General features: G+C 54.8%; 1 protein-coding gene across 4 annotated transcripts; it reads right to left on the bottom strand.

Annotated features, from left to right (window-relative positions):
- Positions 1 to 4813: 4813 nt before the first annotated feature.
- On the bottom strand, positions 4814 to 15629 carry LOC123367927 (probable G-protein coupled receptor 142). Of its 4 annotated transcripts, none has more exons than XM_045012297.1 (3): positions 15099 to 15629; positions 9191 to 10110; positions 4814 to 7133 (listed from the first exon to the last, which is right to left on the bottom strand). In XM_045012297.1, exons 2-3 carry the CDS (start codon positions 10100 to 10102, stop codon positions 7119 to 7121), a joined length of 927 nt encoding a protein of 308 aa, XP_044868232.1. In that variant the 5' UTR covers positions 10103 to 10110; positions 15099 to 15629; the 3' UTR covers positions 4814 to 7118. The 4 variants fall into 4 exon arrangements, with proteins under 4 accessions (XP_044868232.1, XP_044868230.1, XP_044868231.1 ...); XM_045012295.1 differs by having other exon boundaries at positions 4814 to 7038; XM_045012296.1 differs by having other exon boundaries at positions 4814 to 6805.
- Positions 15630 to 21288: the final 5659 nt, after the last annotated feature.

Genomic DNA, 21288 nt, shown 5'->3' with positions numbered 1-21288 from the left:
CAGGGACATGCAGGCACAGCTAACCAGCAAGGCGACAGGTGCACTGGGAACGCACTGAGGGTGGGACTCCCTAGCAAAGCCCTTAGAACATGGACTATGCTGTAAGTCTCACCAGAACCTGGCATCTAGCTGGAACCTCTCATGCTTAAAGCATTGTCCAAACAGCAGGCAGGGAGGGGATTTGTTTTCCTTTGCCCGCTGACTCATTCGCTCTTCAAAGCCAGACAGGAAGCGGCTCTCGGCTCTCACAGACTTTGTTCTGAGCAGCCCCTGGTCTCTGTCGCCTTCCCCTGGGTTGTCTCGCCTACCAGGGGGGAGCTGCTGGATTGCAAGCAATGGGGCTGCTCTGTAATGCCCAGGAACGGAGCCCTTGTCTCTTTTTTAATTCCTCCCTCCCGGGACCTCAGCAGCCTCTGCGGAGCCATCCTGGGGCTGAATGCTCTTCTCCAGCTTGCCTGGACTCCCAGAGGTCTCGCACGCAGCTGCCTGTGTGCCCCCTCTCCCCATGTTCATGGAAGCCCAAGCGGGTGCCAGAGCCTGTCACTCTGTGCTGTGGTGTCAGGGAGCCCTGCCCTGCCCTGCGAGCTGAGCCTGGCCCATGTTGGTGCTCTTACAGCGCCAGAGCTTGTTCTATTTTTAAGCCTTTGTTAAAGCGCCCAGGGCTCTTCCTGCCCTTGGGGACAGTTCCCTGCACTTCCTGGGGGGCTCAGCAAGGCCCAGGGGCTGGGGCTGGGAGCACAGGCCTCTCAGCTCCGGGTCTCTGCTTTGACTCCGGCCCAGGTCACCAGGGAGGTACAAGAAGGTGAAAACCCCAGCCAGCCACAGCCAGCTCCCAACCCAGCCCGCCGCAGCCAGCTCCCAACCCCAGCCCGCCGCAGCTAGCTCCCAACCCCAGCCCGCCGCAGCCAGCTCCCAACCCCAGCCAGCTCCCAACCCCAGCCCGCCGCAGCCAGCTCCCAACCCCAGCCCGCCGCAGCCAGCTCCCAACCCCAGCCCGCCGCAGCCAGCTCCCAACCCCAGCCCGCCGCAGCCAGCTCCCAACCGCAGCCAGCTCCCAACCCAGCCCAGCTGCAGCCAGCTCCCAACCCCAGCCCGCCGCAGCCAGCTCCCAACCCCAGCCAGCGCCCAACCCCAGCCAGCACCCAACCCCAGCCCGCCGCAGCCAGCTCCCAACCCCAGCCCGCCGCAGCCAGCTCCCAACCCCAGCCAGCTCCCAACCCAGCCCAGCTGCAGCCAGCTCCCAACCCCAGCCCACCGCAGCCAGCTCCTAACTCCAGCCCGGCTGTAGCCAGCTCCCAACTCCAGCCAGCTCCCAACCCCAGCCCGGCTGCAGCCAGTTCCCAACCCCAGCAAGCTCCCAACCCCAGCCCAGCTGCAGCCAGCTCCCAACTCCAGCCAGCTCCCAACTCCAGCCCGGCTGCAGCCAGCTCCCAACTCCAGCCAGCTTCCAACCCAGCCCGGCTGCAGCCAGCTCCCAACCCCAGCCCAGCTGCAGCCAGCTCCCAACCCCAGCCCAGCTGCAGCCAGCTCCCAACTCCAGCCAGCTCCCAACCCCAGCCCACCGCAGCCAGCTTCTAACTCCAGCCTGGCTGCAGCCAGCTCCCAACTCCAGCCAGCTTCCAACCCAGCCCGGCTGCAGCCAGCTCCCAACCCCAGCCCAGCTGCAGCCAGCTCCCAACTCCAGCCAGCTCCCAACCCCAGCCCGCCACAGCCAGCTCCCAACCCCAGCCCGCCGCAGCCAAACTTCACATCCCACAAGGCCCCTGCTCATCCCAGAGGGTCCAACTGATGTGGGCACAGAACCCAAGCCCTGCAGTCTCTCCCCTCCCCCAAGCAATAGGGCAGCAGGCTCAGTCACATTCCCTGACTCCTGCAAAAACCAGCCCTTGGGGTGTGACATGCCAGGGTGCCAACCTGACCGGAGTCACCCCTGCCCTGCACCCTGGGGTGCCCTTTGCACTGCATTGCTCCTGTCGCCTCCAACAGGGAGCCTCCGGCATGGAAGTCACTCCCAGCCATGTCTGTGTGTGCTGCAGGCAGCCAGCCACACCTGGGCTCTCACAGAGTGACCCCAACACACCCCCTGTCCCACAGTTCCCTCCAGAAATGCCGGGCAGTACTAATATACTAAGTCCGTTATTCCTTTAAGGGAATAATATTCACCCGAGTTGTTACCCCAAATGGAGTTACCCAGACACGACTGGAACACTCAGGATTAGATCAAACAAGTGTATTATGTACAAAGAGAGATTCCAAGTGAGTACAAGCAATGAGGCAGAAAAGTCAGACATGGTTACAAGAAAAACAAAGATAAAATGCTACTGGTGCCTAACTTAGCAGTCTATTAGATTCAAAATCAGGTTTTCCCACCATGTGCTTTCCGCAGTCTGACTGAGCAACCTCTTCAGGGCGGGACCCCTCCTCCGGATCCAACAAACGCTGCCTTTGTCGCTTCAGGTGCAGTGAATGCAAGGGGCAGGGAAAGAGAGAGGGGTGCCTGGAGGGGATCTGCCCCTTCCTTTTATAGTGCTGTCCCCCTTTGAGAAGCATTTCCCGCTGGGAGCAAGGCGCCAGGAAGGCTGTGTGGGCGGGAACTTCATGCTGGTTCTTTGCTAAGATGTCGACTTTTTGCCCCTGCCAAAGAACAGCCACTTAGCAGGTAGCAATCCATCGGTCTTGTTTACACCTGGCTGAGGCGTCAGCTCGCTCTTTGTCTCCGAGGAACTGGTTCAACCACTCCCCAGACTTCTCTGGACAACATGCTTCTAGCTGGGAGCTCAGCTTGTGTTTAGCAGGTCACAGGTCATGCCGCTCCATGCACATTGCCATCGGATTATTGATCAGCAAATTATGAGTTTTGACCCACCACAAGGCATCCCTTGCACAGATATTAGTGCAAAGTGAACACAGCCACTGTATTCTGTCACACCTGGTTAAGGCCAAGGACAGGGAGGTGAGCCCTGGGGCACCCACGCAGACAGCCCAGCATGGCCCCACAGATCCAGGCTCTGTCTGCCAGACAAAGGCCACTCTGCTGTGATCGGGTCAGTGGCAATCAGAGCACACCCTGAGATCCCAGCAGACGGTGCCACAGTGTCCTTCCTCCCCATCCTGCCATACCCCCAGCATCCTGGGCAGGAGAGAAAAGCTGGGAGGGAAGGGGCACGTCCCAGAGCCAAGCCCTCCCTGCAGCCGGGAGCCACAGGGTTGGGGAGATGGGCCTGGAGGAGCTCGGGAACAAGTGCCAGGCTGTGCCTGCCAGGGTGTTTTGGTGGCGAACGGGAGCAGCGAGCCAGCCAAGGCCACTGCAGCCCAGGTGACTTTGTTCCAACCAAAGCAAATAAAACCCGATCGCTTCTTGCTCCGGCCCGGGATCAGAGTCTGGAATCTCACAAGAGGCCGACAGAGGCAGGCAGCAGGGCACTCCCCAGGCAAAGCTCTCGCCCCAGGAGCGCCTCCCTGCTCCTGCACCAGGGATAGATCCCAGGGGAACCTTGGAGAGCCTCCTGGGAAAGGGAACCAGAGAAGCCAGGGATCAGTCAGCAGCCCCAGTCCCTGTCCCATGTCCCAAGTGTGCAACACGGAGCACAGGACACGCAGCCTCTGCCACAGCCACCACAGGAAGGGGTTAATGACAGTGTGTGGGCTGGGCCTGTTACTAGGGGTGTGGGCTTGGCATTCTTCCCCTGCCTGCAGTGCCCCCCCCGCCTGCTACAGCCCCTCAAAGCACAGCTCCCCCTCCTGCTACACCCCAGCTCCCTGCACAGCCCCCCACCTGCTACACCCTCACTGCACAGCCCCTCCCACCTGCTACACCCCCTCACTGTACAGCCCCCATGCCTGCTACACCCCCACACTGCACAGCCCCTCCCACCTGCTACACCCCCTCACTGCACAGCCCCCTCTGCCATTGCACAACCCTTTGCCTGCTGCACCCTCTCACTGCACAGCCCCTCCCGCCTGCTACACCCCAGCTCCCTGCACAGCCCCCCACCTGCTACACCCCATCTCACTGCACAGCCCCCTCTGCCACTGCACAGCCCTCTGCCTGCTACACCCCCTCACTGCACAGCCCCTCCCGCCTGCTACACCCCCTCACTGCACAGCCCCCATGCCTGCTACACCCCCTCACTGCACAGTCCCTCCCGCCTGCTACACCCCCTCACTGCACAGCCCCCCAACCTGCTACACCCCCTCACTGCACAGCCCCCCAACCTGCTACACTCCATCTCCCTGCACAGCCCCCTCTGCCATTGCAGAACCCTTTGCCTGCTGCACCCTCTCACTGCACAGCCCCTCTCGCCTGCTACACCCCAGCTCCCTGCACAGCCCCCCACCTGCTACACCCCATCTCCCTGCACAGCCCCCTCTGCCACTGCACAGCCCTCTGCCTGCTACACCCCCTCACTGCACAGCCCTCTGCCTGCTACACCCCCTCACTGCACAGCCCCCCGCCTGCTACACCCCCTCACTGCACAGCCTCCTGCCTGTTACACCCCATCTCACTGCACAGCTCTGCACAGCCCCCTGCCTGCTACACCCCATTTCACTGCACAGCCCTCTCTACCCTTCCACAGCCCCCTTGTCTGCTACACCCCATCTCACTGCACAGCCCCCTCTCTGCCCACTGCACACCCCATCCCGCTGAATTGCCCCTTTCCACTTCACACCCCAGCCCTGCACAGCGGATCTCCCAGTTATTGGCTAGGCAGCAGCAGCAGATTCCTGGGTGGAGCTTTGTTTGCACATCAGTCCCGGGAACCCTGACCCCTCCCCCTCCCTTTCCCCCTTCTCTGTCCCCCGCCACAGCACTCTGCTTGCCTCACCTCCCCCCTCTGCCCTTCCACTCCTCCCTTCATTCACTCCCTTTCTCTCACCTTCCTTGTCCCCGCTCCCCTCCCCTCCAGCCCCTAGCACTGTCTGGGGCTCACCAGCCTGCACTGTGTGTGCTCACAGGCATGGCTGGGCGTGGGAGCTGCCTGAGGGCTTTCACCCTCCCAGGAAATTGAGCTGCTGGCAGAGCAGCAACGCAAACAGCCTCTCTCTCCTGGCTAACAACATGTCCCTGCAGGGTTAGCCCTAACGGGAGCTGTGCCACAGGGGAGCCAGGCACCCTGCCACACTGCTGGGGAGAATTTGGCTCCTCAGGCCCCAGCCCGTTCTCTGGACGCCCCTCTGCTGGTCTAGACCCTTCAGCGGCAGGACACCGCCAGAGGAGGTGGAGCTGAGTGAGGAAGGAGAAATGTTAGGCACTAGCTATGCCCTGTAGGCTTGGCCGAAGGGCCGGGGGGAGAATGCAACAAGCGGGTGGCTGGCCCGGAGCAGAGGGCGGATGGAAGGCAGCCCAAGGGGCAGAGCCAGGAGGCCTGGGGTGGAGCACAGGAGAGGCGAATGGCTGCTGAATTCCAGGGCAATTGCTGAATCTGGAATGTGGGGGAGCCCCAGCAGCTGACACATTGCGTCATGGAGGCTGGGGCCAGTCCACAGGGCCCACTGCGATGGGCTGGGAACGAGGCTGGACAGTAGGGCATGGGCAGGGCCAGCCCTACCCCAGCCTGCTGAGGGATGGCGTCCAGCTCTGCAGCCCTTTGTCCACAGCACTCGGCTCTCCTGCCTGCTGCCTCGGCTCAGCATCACAGGGCAGGGCTGGAGACTTAGACTGGGCAGGGAGCTGAATCTCAGAAGTGGCGTCCCAGCGCTGGCCTGGGCGTTGGCACCAGATAAAGTCACACGTCCTGTTCCTGCTGCTGCCCGGCCGCTCTGCCCTCGTTCAAAGCCGCTGGGCAAACACCGGCTTTTTCCTACAGTTACATAAATAAACATGAGCCCGATTCACCAGTCACTGAACCTAGGTCGACTCCAGCTCACTAGAGCTTGGTGGCCCCGCAAGGAACATTCCTTAATGTAAATGTTACGAAATCTGATGGGCAGCTGGACAGAGAAACGGGTGAGAAAAGCCAGGGAGTGGAGCACAAGGGCTGCAGCAGCTAGCCCTGGCTGGAGAACTTAGCCTTGACTCTGAACCTAAAGTCGAGCTCATTATCCAAGCACCATCGTCTCCACACACTGGAGCCAGAACAGGTGACTGTTCGCAGGGCAGGGGGCTGCTTCGGTAGAAACAGACCTGGAAACGGGTTCTGAACGAAACCAAATCAGATCTTTTACTCCAACCAGCGGCTGAGTCTCTTTGCTGCTTCACCTCACACCCTCCTGGGACTCAGCCAGCCCGAGGTGCCAAAACACTGTGCACTTGCTGCTGCCTTCCCCCGGGTCATTCTGGTCCAGGCGGACTCGGAAAGGAGCAACTGTCTCTTGAGCAAACCAGACCTTGCAGGGTAGCCAGGCTGCTGCCGCCAAAGGAGCCCACTGATTGCTCGTGGAGTAAGGCAGCGAACACTGAGGAAGGGGGCTCTACGGGTGACTCCAAACAAAGACGTGAGAATTGTTGCCTCTGTGGGAAAATCTGCAGCATCAGCATCTAATTCAGTATTTATCTACATGCTACCAAAAAAATCACCCTCCAGTACAGCGCTTAACGTCCCAGAACACAGCCCGGCAACCGCGGCTAGACTCAGATGTGAAAGAGCTCTGCTTCAGACCTGGCACAGTAATAACTACAGCTGATGGCAGCAGCAGCAGGTAGGCACCCACTACACGCTGGGAATATGCCCACAAGAGGCAATATGGTAACACTCATAGAATTGCAGGACTGGAAGGGACCTCGAGATGTCATCAAGTCCAGTCGCCTGCACTCGTGGCAGGACTAAATATTATCTAGACCATCCCTGACAGATGTTTGTCCAACCTGCTCTTAAAAATCAGAGATACAGAAGAAATGCTCATCTGGCTGCGAAGGGAATACAGTAGAATCCCGTTTATCCGACCCTCCGTTATCCAGCCACTCTCAACCGAACAACCAGAACACGCAGCTCCAGAAGTAGGTGAGCTCCCCTGTGGCCACTAGATGGCGCTGCAGTCTCACACTTTCCCATTCTCTGGATTATCCAAATTTTTGATGATCCGATCCGGCCCCGGTCCCTATTAGATCGGATGGCAAGCTCTCTGTTAAAATGGAGTCCGAGAACCCTCCGCACAACATGAAGCCTGTATTTTTTACTTCACTTAGGACTGATCTACAGACAGATTTTGAATGGATACAATTATGTCAATTAGAGATCTGATTTAAAAAAAAAATAGTTACATTGATACAAACCCTAGTTATATTGGGATGCAGCTGATGTATCAATATAGCTTATTCTCCTTCCCCTGCCTCCGATTTTTCCTAAGCTACCTGAGCATGCCCAGAACTGGGAGACTGTTAGCAGGCTGTCAATGGCTTGCATTGATAAATCCAGTGTGCAAACATGAAAACACAGTCTAAGTAGAGCTGGATAGAAATTTTCCAACGAAGTCTTGCTGGAACACACCAATGCATTGAACCCAAAATGTTTTTCAGAAACATCTTGGGTTTGATGAACTTTCCTGGCAGGCTGCTGGAGACCATGAGCTTCCCAGGTCCATGAGTTCAGGGCAGCACTGCCAGGGCTTCCAGGATCCCTGCTGAGGCCCAGGATCCTGAAAGCTCAGGGAGCTCTATCTCCATCTCTAATCAGGAAGGAGCCTGGAAGCTCTGCAAACCCCAGCTTCTGAGCCGGCAGCCCTGGGAGCCAGCTGCCCCAGGAGTCTGGAAGCCCTGGGGCCCCACATAGTGGGGCTGCCCTGGAGCCACAGACCCTGCAAGCCCTGGCAGCTGCTGCCTGAAACTGACAAGAATCAAGTCAGTTTCACTCAGCCGCTGCTGGGGTCCCAAGAAGCAGATTGTGTGTCCCTGTTTCTTTCAGAATTTCTGAGTTGTGGGAAATTTCAAAAAATTTGGTTTTGTTCCCATTCGGAACAGTGGTGAGCTGCAGCCGGTTGGCACAACCCGAACCGGTTGTTAAATTTAGAAGCCCGTTTAGTACCGGTTGTTCCTGGAGGAACAACTAGTTCCAAAAGGCCTTTTAAATTTAATGAACGCTCTAGCAGCTCCCTGCCCTTCCCCCAGCCCCAGCTCACCTCACTCCACCTCGTCTTCTAAACGCTCTTCCGCTTCTCCTCCCCCTCCCCAGCTTCCTGCGAATCAGCTGTTCGCGCGGGAAGCCTGGGAGGGCTGAGAAGAAAGCAGAGGCTTCCACCAGGTGAGTCTGTGCTGGGGCCAGGGGCGCCAGCGGGTGGAGGGCTCCAGGCGCCAGGCGAGGTCGGGGCCGGACCTTGGTCCCTGGGGCCGGGCAGAGCGGCGCGGCTCCTGGCCCCTGGGGTCCAGCTGCGACCTCGCCGGGCAGGGCAGCACGGCGTGGCTCCTGTTCGGCCCCCGGGGACCGGGCCGGGCGGCGCGGTTGCTGCCCCGGGGACCGGGCCAGGCGGCGCGGTTGCTGCCCCGGGGACCGGGCCAGGCGGCGCGGTTGCTGCCCGGGCAGGTCCGGTCCCCGGGGTCTGGGCCGGGCGGCGCGGTTGCTGCCCGGGTAGGTCCGGCCCCCGGGGTCTGGGCCGGGCGGCGCGGTTGCTGCCCGGGCAGGTCCGGCCCGGCGGCGTGGCTCCTGTTCGGCTCCCAGGGTCCGGCCCGGCAGCGCGGCTCCTGTTCACCCCGGGTCGGCCCTGGGCCCAGTTCCTGGTCCGGCCCCGACGTCGGCTGGGTGCCTCCGATCCCAGCCCCAGCCCAGCTAGCACGGTAAGGGAGCAGGTAAGGGAGCAGGGAGCCAGTGTGGGAAGAGGGCAGGGGAGTTGGGGGGGTGATTAGTGTCAGAGCGGTCAGAGGGCAGGGAACAGGGGGATTGAACGGGGGCAAGGGTCCCGGGGGGCAGTCAGGAAGGAGCAGGGGTTGGATGGGGCGGGGGGGGGGGAGTTAGGGGTAGGGATTCCAGGGACAGTCAGGGGACAGAGAGAAGGGGTGGTTGGATGGGGTAGGGGTCCCTGGGTGCCATCAAGAATGAGAGAAGGGGTTGGATGGGGTGGCAGGGGGCAGACAGGGGACAGGGAAGGGGGGTGGATAGGGCATAGGTCGGGGGAGGAGGGGCCTGTCAAGGAACATGGGGGGGTTGGATGGGACAGGAGTCCCCCCGGGGGGGGCATGACCCCTCCTGGGGTGAGGAGGAGGAGGGAACTGGTTGTTAGTATTTTGGCAGCTCATCACTGGCCGGAACGTGCATTATACCTGGAAGATGGCTGATGGGTGCGTTCTCTGTGCTTTGCAGGGAAAGAGGAGAGCCTTGAGGCAATGGACTAGCTCCCTGCGGAAGGCAGTCTGGGTGCAGGCATAGAGATACATGTTCACAGCTGAGTTGGTCAGTTCCAGCATAGTGCCAAGGTCCACCGCAATGTTAATGGCCTTGGAGTAATCTTGTCTCTCTATGTCGTAATGGCAGGTCCGGAGAATAATCTGCGTGACGAACCTAGTGGCGCCCAGATAAGCGAACATCATCGAGACAGTCACAAGGAGGCGGATGGATTTCTTCTTCTGGTACCTGAATTGGGTCCCAGAGTTCACTCGGTGGAGCCCTCCGGCCATCACACAGTGCACTTTGTTACTGAGGACGATCTGCCTGAGGGTCAGGCTGTTCAAGGTGAAGATGATGATATAAGGGACAATGTTGACCAGTGAGGCCTGAAACCAAACCAGCCCTTCGATGTAAGAGTTGGGAAGGTCAGGATTAAACTTGCAGACCGCCCGCCCCGTCCCATTCACCCTTTCTGATCTGTTGGACCAATAATACGGGATAGCCACTAGGTAGCTGCAGATGTGAACCAAGGCGATTGTGTAGAGTGTGCGTCTCGGGGAGCGCAGCTTTGCCTTCAGCTTGAAGGTGTTGATAGCCACAAAGCGCTCGATGGTGAAGGAGACCACCAGCCAGACGGAGGCGTTGACCGCACCGTAATTGAAGACATCCCGAAGGGTGCACCAGGGGTCCCGGTACCAGAATGGCTCTGTGCTGTAGCATTTCAGGATCATCTCAACGAGAACAATAAGAACGAGAACCACAGTGTCGGCCAGGGACATCGCCATCAGGTGGTAGCGGCTGGAGGCGGAGATCAAGCAGTCCCTTCGCCAGAAGATCACGAAAGTCATGATGTTTGCTGAAAGAGACATTCCCGCAGCTGTTTGAGTTGGAAGCAAACCCGTCTCCCCCCACACACACACACACACTCTGCTGCGGCTGAGCCACAGGGCCAACAGGAGAACAGCACAGCACAGCCCTCTGCTGTGACCCAAGCCCCCCTCAATGCCAATTGGCAATGGGGTTACAGGAATGTCCTGATTCCGGTGCATACATCCTGGTTCACCACAGTGTCATGGGAGGGCTTAAATGAAAGCCAGGCTTGCCCCAGTCATTAATATCGCTGTGAAATGTGTGTATAGATGCTACATAAGGGGTTATGTACGTCGGCTTCAAATATTTTCATAGAGTCTTTATTAAGGCACAAGTCACTAAGAGAGGTGAAGAATCAGATTTTCGGTCAGACAAGAGATGTTTATTCACCAGTCTCTCTGGTGGGATGTACATTAAACACTGTAAGCTAACACAATGGATACTCAGGAAGTCAAAGAGATGTGACATCACCAGAGATACAGCAAAAAGGGAAAACAAGCCACAGTTGGTTAGCCTGTCTCAGAGCACAGGCAATCAAATGGGGGTGTAAGCAGAAGGCAAAGAAGACACCCCATGATCCTGCACCTAGGAAGTAAACGGACAGCATGAAAACGGGATCTCAGCCAAGCTTGGCTGAAAAGCTGCAGAAGATGTTGGATGAGAAATTTCTTTAGACAGGTTAACTTGTTAGTTAAGTTTAGTCTCTAGAAAGCATGTTATGATTTTGTTTGATACGTAATCATTTGTTTCCAAGATCCTCACTCACTATCACCTGAATGTTGAATCTTTGATCAGAAACTTAGTCTTGTTCTCACTAGAAATAGATCTAAACGCTGTGCAAAGTGCTGGACCAGAGCTGAATCTAATCAGCAAGGAGCCTGGAAGCTCTGCAAACCCCAGCTTCTGAGCTGGCCCAGGAATCTGGAAGCCCCGGAGCCACAGACCCTGCAAGCCATGGTGGGGCAGCAGACCGGGTATTTCTCTGAGTCGCCAGTGGCAGGGGCTGGACATCACAGGGGAATGTTTCAAAGGAGCTTGGGGACTGGGCTGCATCTATTGTTAACTTGCAAGGCAAAGCCAGGGCTGGTACAGCCCAGTGAAGAGCACTGGAGCGTCTGACAGGCTGGTGGTGTCAGGGAGCTGTCATCCAGCTACACACAAGAGTCCCTCACACTACAGGCTGAGGATACCAACATGACTGAAGTCCTAGTACCCAGAGAACCATCAAATAATGTGCTGAATCAACCTGACAGCTTTTACTCTGCAATACTACCAGCCAGGTGGGGGTCCAAAACCCTTCACACCTCATTTACACAGGGAAATTGACTGGCATAGCCAGAGCAGAGTAAGCTCTTCTTCACCCCTCTTCTGGAATAGCTGCCCATGTGGGCACTCATTCCCAGCTAGCTATTGCAGAACACCATGATTCTGGTCAGTTTGCTCACGTGGACATGCCCTGAGGCAAACAGGCCCAAGGGAGGGTGCTGCTGTTTGACTGGAGAGAGATTTCTGCACGGTATTACAGGTGACCTCCAAATGGGAAACCAATGTCTTAGCTTCATCCATAAAGAAGCAAAAGAGGGAAGGAGAAAGGCTGCTTGTTGGTGCATTAGAAATTCAGGTTTTTGTCCACTCTGGAACTCCATAGGCAAATGGAAAACTGATGACATCACAAGAGACAGGAGAAAGCAAGCTGAGTAATAGAGGAGAAGAGATTTTTAGCCAAACAGGGTGTTGTTATGGTTAACACTTATTCAACTCCAATGCCTAACACACATGTAGGAAAAGTCATTATGCGTTAAAGATTCAACACCACCCGCATTTAAATTGTAAGAAAGCACCCAATATACAGCTGAGATCCCACAAAGAAGTCCTCTAGCAAAACCAAGGAAGTAACAGCCTTGATATTTTAAAGGGCTTGTCTACACAGGGGAAATTGAGCAGCATAACTATTCTATGAGTTAGCTGCTAGTTACTGTGAAATGACTATGCTGGTCAAGTTCTCACCCAGATAGACAAGATCTAATGCTTTTAAAAAATCCCTTTTCCTTATAAAGATTTAAAAGTTTATCTATAATAAAGAAGCAAAAAGAGGCAAACCCAGATTAAAATCCTTTTCAGGTCACATATAGCAGGGCAGCCGCCTCTCTCTCTACATCACATAATTCAAAATGAGACAGAGGATGACTCCAATGAAGCTAGAATTTCAATGGGAATTTTGCTATTGACTTCAACGGAGCCAAGATTTCACCCCAGACATTTTAAGTTATTAAAAATTGAGGATGGTGCAGAAAATGTTTGCAGCAAAAGAAATCAAGAGGTTCATGTTTCATTTGTGCCCCATGTGTTCTCCTGTTCCCTGAACACCTTTATCTCCTGTGGCACTTAGAAACCCAGGGTTCAATGTGGAACATGCTTAGAAGTGATCTTCTGTTTTATAGCTAGAGCTAGTCCGAAAAACACCCCCCCTCCCCCAAATTCATAGTTGTTTCCCCAGGTTTGAAATAGTGTCTCCAGGTGTCCACATTTCAAAAAGGAAGTTGAAACACTGGAAAGGGCTTAGAAAAGAGCGACTGGAGTTAACTTTCAGGTGATCTTTCAGGGTCCCTTCCAGTTCTATGAGATAGGTAGATCTCCATATATTTTAGGGGGAGGGATAGCTCGGTGGTTTGATCATTGGCTGGCTAAACCCAGAGTTGTGAGTTCAGTCCCTGAGGGGGCCATTTAGGGAGGTGGGGCAAAATTAGTACTTGGTCCTGCTAGTGAAGACAGGGGGCTGGACTCAATGACCTTGCAGGCTCCCTTCCAGCTCTGTGAGGTAGGCATATCTCCATATCTAACTTGGGTCTGGGAAAACTTGCCTTACAGTTAGAGATTTCAGAAGCACAGCCTCTTTAGGGTAGCAAAGGGAAGATTAAGAAACCACTTGATCAGGGTCTACAAGTACCTTTACATGGAAATGATTTCTGATAGTAGAGAGCTCTTTAACCTAGCAGACAACGGCATGACAAAAATCCAGTGGCTGGAAATTGAAGCTAACAAACAGGGACTGAATATAAGGCACACCCTTTTGACAGCGAGGGTAACCCACCTAGGGACTTGGTGGATTCTCCATCCCTAGAAGTCTTTAAGTCAAGACTGGGTGCGTCTCCCTAAAGCCCTGCTCCAGGACAATCAGAAGCTGTGAGATGGACGCAGGATCACAATTCTTCCTTTGAGCCTTAAAATGTCTGAAGATGACTATCCAGTCACACCCCTCCTGCCCCACATACTCACATGGGATCCCGATTATGGCCAGAAGCGGGTAAAACACTTTCTGTAGTGTTATCATCCAATGATCCTGAGTCATTTTAGAGGACAGCTCTGCTTTCCCAAGGTCTCAAACAACTGCTAACCAGTTCACCAGCCCCAGGACAAGGAACAGAGTTTTGTTCTCAGCTTATCTTTCTAATAAGCCCTCTTTAAACAAAATTACTGTCTTTTAATTTACTGCTGCGCTAGAAGCCCCACGTTAATGATTACCTGGCTGGAGAAAGGAAGGGGAACATGAAGAGGCAGATGGAATTGTTAGATCAGTACAAATTAAACAGGACCTATTACAGAGCCAGGCACATGGGCAGTGGGCACAGCCGCCCCCGACCTGCCACTGGACGCCTGGGCCATGGTGCCCCCCCTGCACTTCGCCTCTTTCCTTCCCTGCTCTGCCCCTTTTCTGAAGCCCCCATCGGCCTCCGCTGCCTGGCTGAGTCCCTCTTCTCCTCCACTCCACCCCCTGTCTCCAGAGGTCCTCTCCGCTCCCCACATCCCGCCTTTCCTTCACCCCCTCTCCCCTGCAAGCCCCCCCCACCTGCCACTCACTGCTCACTGTGTCTCTGTTGGCAGTGGGGTTCTTGCAGGGGAGGGGGTGGAGGAGAGAAGGGACATGGAGAGCACGAGCAGCGGGGGCTTTGGGGGAAGGGCTTTGGAGGAGAGATGCAGGGAGCAGTGGGGTTCTTGCAGGGGAGGGACACAGTGAGCGGTGGGGGCCTCGCAGGGGTGGGAGGGGGAAGAGGAGGAATGCAGCGAGCAGTGAGGGGGGTGGGGCGTGAGTGGTGGCAGGGTCTGGGGCCGAGTGTGGGCATGGCTGCGGGCAGGAGGGACAGGGAGCTGGCCTCCCCCAGGGGAAGCTTCACCAGCCACCCATGGCCAGGAATAAGTAACAGTTGGGGTCCAAAGCCATACAGAAGCTTCTCCCTCAAACAGCAGCAGAGCAGGAAGTAGGTCGCCCATTTAGACGGTTTTAAGGCAAACAATCTGTTTTTAGATGCTTTGTGCCCTGGCTGGTACTGAGACAAAACCGGACGTGGTCTTGGCCAGGGGAAGCCGATCTGAAAAGTGCATCAACTCCACTCCCGCCAGGGGGACCTGGCATACACCGTGCATGAGGGCGTACTGGCGGGGGCGAAGCAGGGTGCATTTCAAAATGGCATCCTGATGCAGCAAGACCACTTGCCAGGAGGGGCAGGGTCATGCTGGCAGGGGTGGCCAGTATTCTGGGAATGCGGGAGTGGCCCCCATAGCAGGCAGTACGGCCTTGTGCTTGACAACTAGGGTGGGAGACCTGGCCCTTCACATTTTGGCCAAAGGCATTTAGGCCTCTGCAGGTCAGGTGCCTAACTCCTATTGACTGCAGAAGGGATTTAGGCACCTAACCTGCTTAGCTGATTGTGAAAACCCTGTCACCTCAATGCCCCTGAACAGCTGGCCCTTTGTTTCTCCATCCCTAAAACAGGCTCAGTGGTGCTTCCTTCCTCAACCTACCCATTGTCTGCATGTGCTCCTGGGGCAGAAATTACCTCTTTTCCTGTGTTCATACCATGCCGGCAGAATGCTGCTATTGTAATATTAACTCCAGCTCCTGCAGTCATATTAACAGCAGCAAAGTTGGGAAGGGGTTTCGTGGGCCTGGGGAGAGATGGACACCCCAGCTCATACCTTAAAGTGCTGTAGGCCTGGGATTCTTACTGATCTATCCCCCTTGCCGAAGGAACTCCTAGGAACATCTTCAGGTTCTCTTCCTCCCAACAGTACAGGGATTTTCAGGCAGGCAGCAGGGGACAGAGAAATGGAGAAGGGGGTTAGTGGTATAACACTTTGTTTACCAGGAGTGCCCTGATGTGCTAGGCACTGTATGCACTCAGAGGACAGCCCCTGCCCGAGTGCTCAGAATTCGACACCAGTTCTGCTCCAACAAGCTGTTCAGCACAAGCTTGCCTAGTGCTCCTTCTCCCCAGCAGCCCGTTCTCTGGCATGCACTGACCTCTGCAGGGCCAGCACCATTACTGCCTTTGGGATCTCAAAGCCATTCAGCTCTGACACATGGAGTGGTTTGTCTCCCCCAGAACGGCTGGAAGGGCAATATCTCTCCAGTCCCAGCACCGAGGGATCTACTCTCTGCAGCAGCTAATGGTTAAAGGTCACCAAACAAATGCACTAACTATTCTACGAGAAAGCACCAGCAGAGAGAGGAAGAAGCTCCAGGACCAGGGGCGGCTCCAGGCCCCAGCACACCAAGCGCGTGCTTGGGGCGGCATGCTGCGGGGGACGCTCTGGCGGTCGCCGGGAGGGCGGCAGACAGGGCTCCGGTGAACCTCCCGCAGGCGTGCCTGCAGAGGGTCCGCTGGTCCCGCGGCTTCAGTGGAGTCGCGGGACCAGTGAACCCTCCGCAGGCACGCCTGCGGGAGGTCCACCGGAGCCGCGGGACCGGCGACCGGCAGAGCGCCCCCCGCAGCATGCCGCCGTGCTTGGGGCAGCGAAATATCTAGAGCCGCCCCTGTCCAGGACTGACTCCCTTGTGAGCACATTACACTGACATTTGGAGGTTTCTTGGCCTATAAACCAATTCCCTTCATTTCAGGGCCCAGACGAGGGCCACTTTGAGCAAGGAAAGGAGGTTTGGGGGACCTATAGGCAGGTTACTGCCCCCTGTAGAGGATCTACGTATTCCCTAGCACAGAGACTCCTGTACCTTCCCTCTACTGTCAGTGCATTCAGGGGAAGAAATGGATGACTGCTTTTTCCCTTCTAGCAGCTGGGTAAACCCTTCCACCTCTTCTGCTTCATTCCTCTGAGTGCAACGGGAGCAGGATGGAGTGAGGGGTGCACAAGGCCTGGGGGGGTGGAACATTGGTGGGCCCAGTGTCCATGCAGCCACCGATGGGAAGTGGCTGCATGGTCCATATGGGCTCCCCTGTAACTTCTCATTGTACATCAAGATGCTTTACACACCTTCCTCTGCCTCATGCTACTGATGGGCTCTCGCCTGCCACTAAGGCAGTAGTTGGCATCTCATGTGACTTGGCCGCTGCATGATCCCATTGTGGGTGGATGAGTGCCAAGAACAGAGCCCCAAGTGCTGCTGCCTGGCTGCAGCTGCCCAGGTGGAGAGGGGAGGGTGTTGAGTGTTCCCCTAATGCAGTCCCAGCTGGTGGAGGCTGGACTCCAGACTCTGCCCCCTGCTGTTCAACCCTAGCACTTCAGCTTAAAAACTAGAGCAGCGGCACACTGCTGATAATTCTGTGCCCTTCACAACCCGTGCCCACTATCCCCGTGAGAGACTACGCAAGCTGGGAACTGAACCTAGAACTCCATCGCAGAGTCACATCTCAGCCCCGCTGTCGCTCCCAAAGAACCTGTCACATCCAAGGACTTGGCTATGTGCACATATTGAAACTATAGGCAATCCATTACACATCCTCTGCCGGTACCCGGTCCAAAGGACAATAGGTACTGGCCTGGCCACTGCTCACCCCTGCACCTCTTCCCAGCACAGCAGTCACATGACGATACTGTTTTTTCCTTTGGTGAGAAAAACATAACATTCTCATTTTAGGTCAACCCCAAACTAATTGGGGGTGTAAGTTTTTTTGGTTCAACAACTGAACCAAATAAAAAAAATTTATTATTCGCTCGGCTCTAAATAAACCCTCATCAACTACCCAGCAGTTTTGTAACCTACTTCTATTTTTCTTGCAACGGAAGCTAGACAATAAAACTCATGTGCAACAGACACCAGCCTGTGTTCGGTAGGGACGCATCCCCAACTAACGAGAGAGCTTTCTATTTCGAGTGCAGAGCTTCGGTCAGCAGGAAACATCTCCTCAATCAGCACGCACCCAGGGCTCTTTACATCCAGGAAGCTGCCATTTGTACACTGCTGGTCCAGCGCCAGCTCCCAGGGGATATAGTAAAGGAGCTGACAGCTAATAGCCTTTCAGTGAGCGAGTAACATCCTGGACAAATCTCATGGCTTTGGGGAGCATTAATAAAGGAACAGGAAGTATTATCCAGAGAGCTCACAGAATGATAAAACAGAAACACCTTAGGAGAGGACGCAGGGTGAGTTAGACATGGAGCTTGGCAGGATTCAATTTAAATGTTTGGTCACTGGTAATTGTCAGTTTCACTGACATACAGAAATTGATGAAAAGCTTTCCATTAATAACAGCTGGCAAGCGTTGTCTGCCCCGCACATAGCACCTGTAGTGAGCCGCTGTCACTAGACCTGGGAGCCCTCTACAGCTCCACTGTCATGCCCCACTCACTCACTCACCCACCAGGAGCGTGATGGCTATCCTTGGGCGGGAACCATTCAGCAGTGGTTGGCATCCCTCCCAGCTGGGGGCTCATCCTCCTCCTTGTGGCCCTGACTGGGGGTTTCTGCTCCACCAGGCCAGGACTGCAGCCTCCCTTTCACCCTGCGCCTGGGTATCTTGGGCCCCTCGGTCAGGCAGGGAGCCCCCTGCAGCCCTGCTGTGGGGACTCCCCATTAATTTCCCATGACTGTGAAAATTAAATAGTTAAAAACTGAGGAAAAAAAGCTTTAAAATCTATATTAATTGCCAACATTTAAAAAAAAAAAAAGAATCCAAGTCTGCCAAGCCTAGACAAGATTTGATGATGGGTCAGAGTGAGGCTCCACTGTCACAGTTACTAGCCTTCTGATTGGTGTTCTCAGAGGTGTTGCACATGTGCATTCCACTCTCAGCGTGCAGGTGCCCTGCATACACTCATCGGAAATTTTCCCTCCATGGTACCTGCCGGGGCAGCTCAAGTGTCCTCTGCCATTGCACACCGTGTGCTGGTGTAAAGGGCCCCACTGGCCCAGAGCTCTGTCAGTTCCTTCTTGCTGGACAACTCCAAAACAAAGGAGGAGGAGAGCGAGTTGTGGAAGGAACACGTGCCCCACGCCTCATAGAACAACCATTATGGGAGGTTAGTAACAGTTTTTTCTTCAAGTGATTTCACATGTGCATTCCACTCTCTCTCTCTCTCTCAAGTCAAAGCAGTGAAGGGATTGGAGTCTCTGTGCACACAGGCTCACACTTCGAACCGTAAGTAGACCTGACTGAGGGCTTTCTACTATTTTGAGCTGAGCAAGACTCCTCTCTAGGATTTAGCCAGGGAGCCTCCAGGCTGTTAAACAAAGAACCCGCAGGTTTGGGTGCAGCATCTGACCAGGAACCTGTGAAATTACAAGTGGTTCCAAAGGAAGCAATATCAGAGGCTCCATTGACAGATCCAGCAGAATGCAGAACCAGTGCTGCCGAGGCCACGCTGGGGCTATAAGTGCAACCTGGGCATGGTCCCGTTTGAGCTTTGCCAACACTCAGTGTAGGAGTGGAATTGGAGGAAAAGTGTAGCAGAGTTTATTCGACCAGGCTAGCAGGAAAGTGTCCGTGATGGAACCTGGACTGCGATCTTATAGGGAACAAAACTGGTGGCATTTCTCGGTGAGGTGAGCTCTATCATCATCGGGAGCGGGTGAGATGCCTCCTGAAGAAACTACTAGTCAGGAGAGGAAGAGCATGAAGCCAGCACAGGTTGCGGCTGCCACTTCTCTGTCAGCTGTCCAGCAGGCTCCTTCTGCTCAATACTGGGCTCAGGAACCGGTAGTGCCTGGCGAATAGTCTCCCCACACCTCTCTGACAACACAGAGCAGGGACGTCTTGTGCAGGAGCGAGAAACAAGGGGGAAACCCTATGGGTTCCAAAAGGGCCACTGGACCAGTGGCCGGCCCCAATGACATACCCTATCCCACTCCACCTGAAGAATCTTGAGGCAATCCGGATAATAACTACCCAGGGGGGAGGAAGGGGAAGAGTAGCATGACTGGCTCTGATGCTGGGAATCATAGGTGCCAATTCAGAGGAGGATGTCACCCTGTGCACACCAACAGGGCAGGCTCCTGAGGGTGTCAGAACAGCACCGAGTCGGCGAAGAGCACAGAGCAGCCAACATCGCAGGCTTCCCCTTCAACAGTACTGATGGGCATGAAGTCTAAAGCACACGAGGTTGTCACAGCACCAAGTACTGCACCAACAATACCGGGGATACCAGCACCAGCAGGCTCAGCAGATCTCTCGCGGCTGCAAATGCCTTCAGCGTGGTTGGCACTGAGACAATCTTGGGCTGCTGCAGTACTGCAGATGTAGGTGCCACTTGGGGCCCTGGACTCGATGCTGCCTGCCTCAGTGCTGGAGTGAATGGTGTCCATCGTGGTGCCATCTGATAAGAGGAGTACGTGGATTTTGGAATCCACATGCTTATTAGATTTAGGTGTCTGATCTTCCTCCCTTGGGGTGTCTAGAGACTCTTCTTAGGCACTGGAGAGGGTGAGCCATGTTGGGTCTTAGGCAGCAGAGGAGGTGCACTCCTAACTGAAGCCCTTAGCGCTGAGTCAGAATGATTTGGTTCTTAAGGCAGTCTCAGGGCTGCATCCATAAGCAAAAACTTCAGCCTGGCTTCAGTCTTTTTTAGTCCTTGGCTTAGAGTCTTTGCAATTTTAGCAACGATTCCAAATATGAACTTCCCCCAAACACTTCAAGAAGCGTGAGGGTGAGTTGCTCATAGGCATCGGCCTAGAAAAGAGACACAGGGCTTGAAGCCTGGTGACCGAGGCATTCCTCAGTACTGAAAACCGGCAACCCCAGATCTGGGAACTGAAAAAGAAAAGTGCTATGGATAGTACCTAATAACTAACCCTAAGTAACTATAACACTGGTTAACTATTTAATAGAAATTTACAATGAGCTGTACACAGAGTATCTGCTAAGGCAAGCCAAGCAATTCCAGCGACTGGATGGTAAGAAGGATCTGAATGGGGCTGCTGGGTCCTTTATACCAGCACACAGTGGTGTGCGAGAGCAAAGGGCTCTCAAGCTTCCCCAACGAGTACCACTGAGGGAAATGTGAGTGTGCGCATGGCGCATACCCACCAAGAGTGGAATGCACACGTGCAATCAGCTGAAGAAAAACTACTGAGGTAAAGCTTAGAGCCACGACCATAAGAATGCAACTGGCCATCATGGTACATTTCATGAACTGACAGTTTCAACTATAAATGAACAGGGTAGATGGTCCATCTAAGGTGGACCCAAAATACCGAGCTGAGCATTTTGGTTTGAAAACAACTTGCCCGTTATCTTCTTAATATAGACACACAGGAAAGGTGAAAAGGGACTTGGCATTGAGATTGAGGTTTTGCCACAAATAAAATCTAATGGGGGATGCAATACCAGAGTGAATCTGGCCCAGAAATGTGCTTGGGACAGATAAATCACCACGGCTAGCTTAAGTGACTACTGTGCAAGACAAACACCAGCACTGGTACAGCTACATAAGACACCTACACCCATTTGGGCATTTACATACTGGATTCAAGTTGGGAAGGGAAACTTCCCCCCTCCCCCTCCCCCTTTTTTTTTTTTAAACCTATCCCATTTGCTTTATCCCAGCAGCCTCCTTCAAGGACAGGCTGTTGCATTCACTGTGGATCACAGAGAGAAGTACTTCTTGCCTTTACCCTGCACAACACAAGATTTGGTTTGAAATAGGACTGATAAGTTAACTGGGCTCACCTCCACTGACAAGCTGCAAAGCAGAATACCCGGTTCCCATCAGTAGTTACTTCAGGGCATCAACTCACCCTGCACTCAGCCCCAGTCACACTCCCTCATGCAGATGTACTTTGCACTGAGATTCAACTGCCCCTATGGTCTGCAGGGCCAGGGAAGCCATTATCTCAAATTCCTTGAGGCTCAAAATCAGAGGATTTTAGGTGGAATTATGAAGCTCTTCTTCCTGTCATAAGATGCACAATACTTGCCCACGGTTCTGCATAAAA

The sequence above is a fragment of the Mauremys mutica genome, chromosome 4 (assembly GCF_020497125.1).
Source record: "Mauremys mutica isolate MM-2020 ecotype Southern chromosome 4, ASM2049712v1, whole genome shotgun sequence".
Taxonomy (NCBI): Eukaryota; Metazoa; Chordata; order Testudines; family Geoemydidae; genus Mauremys; species Mauremys mutica.
The sequence above is the reverse complement of the archived record's forward strand: the minus strand, read 5'-3'. Positions and strand labels throughout refer to the sequence as shown.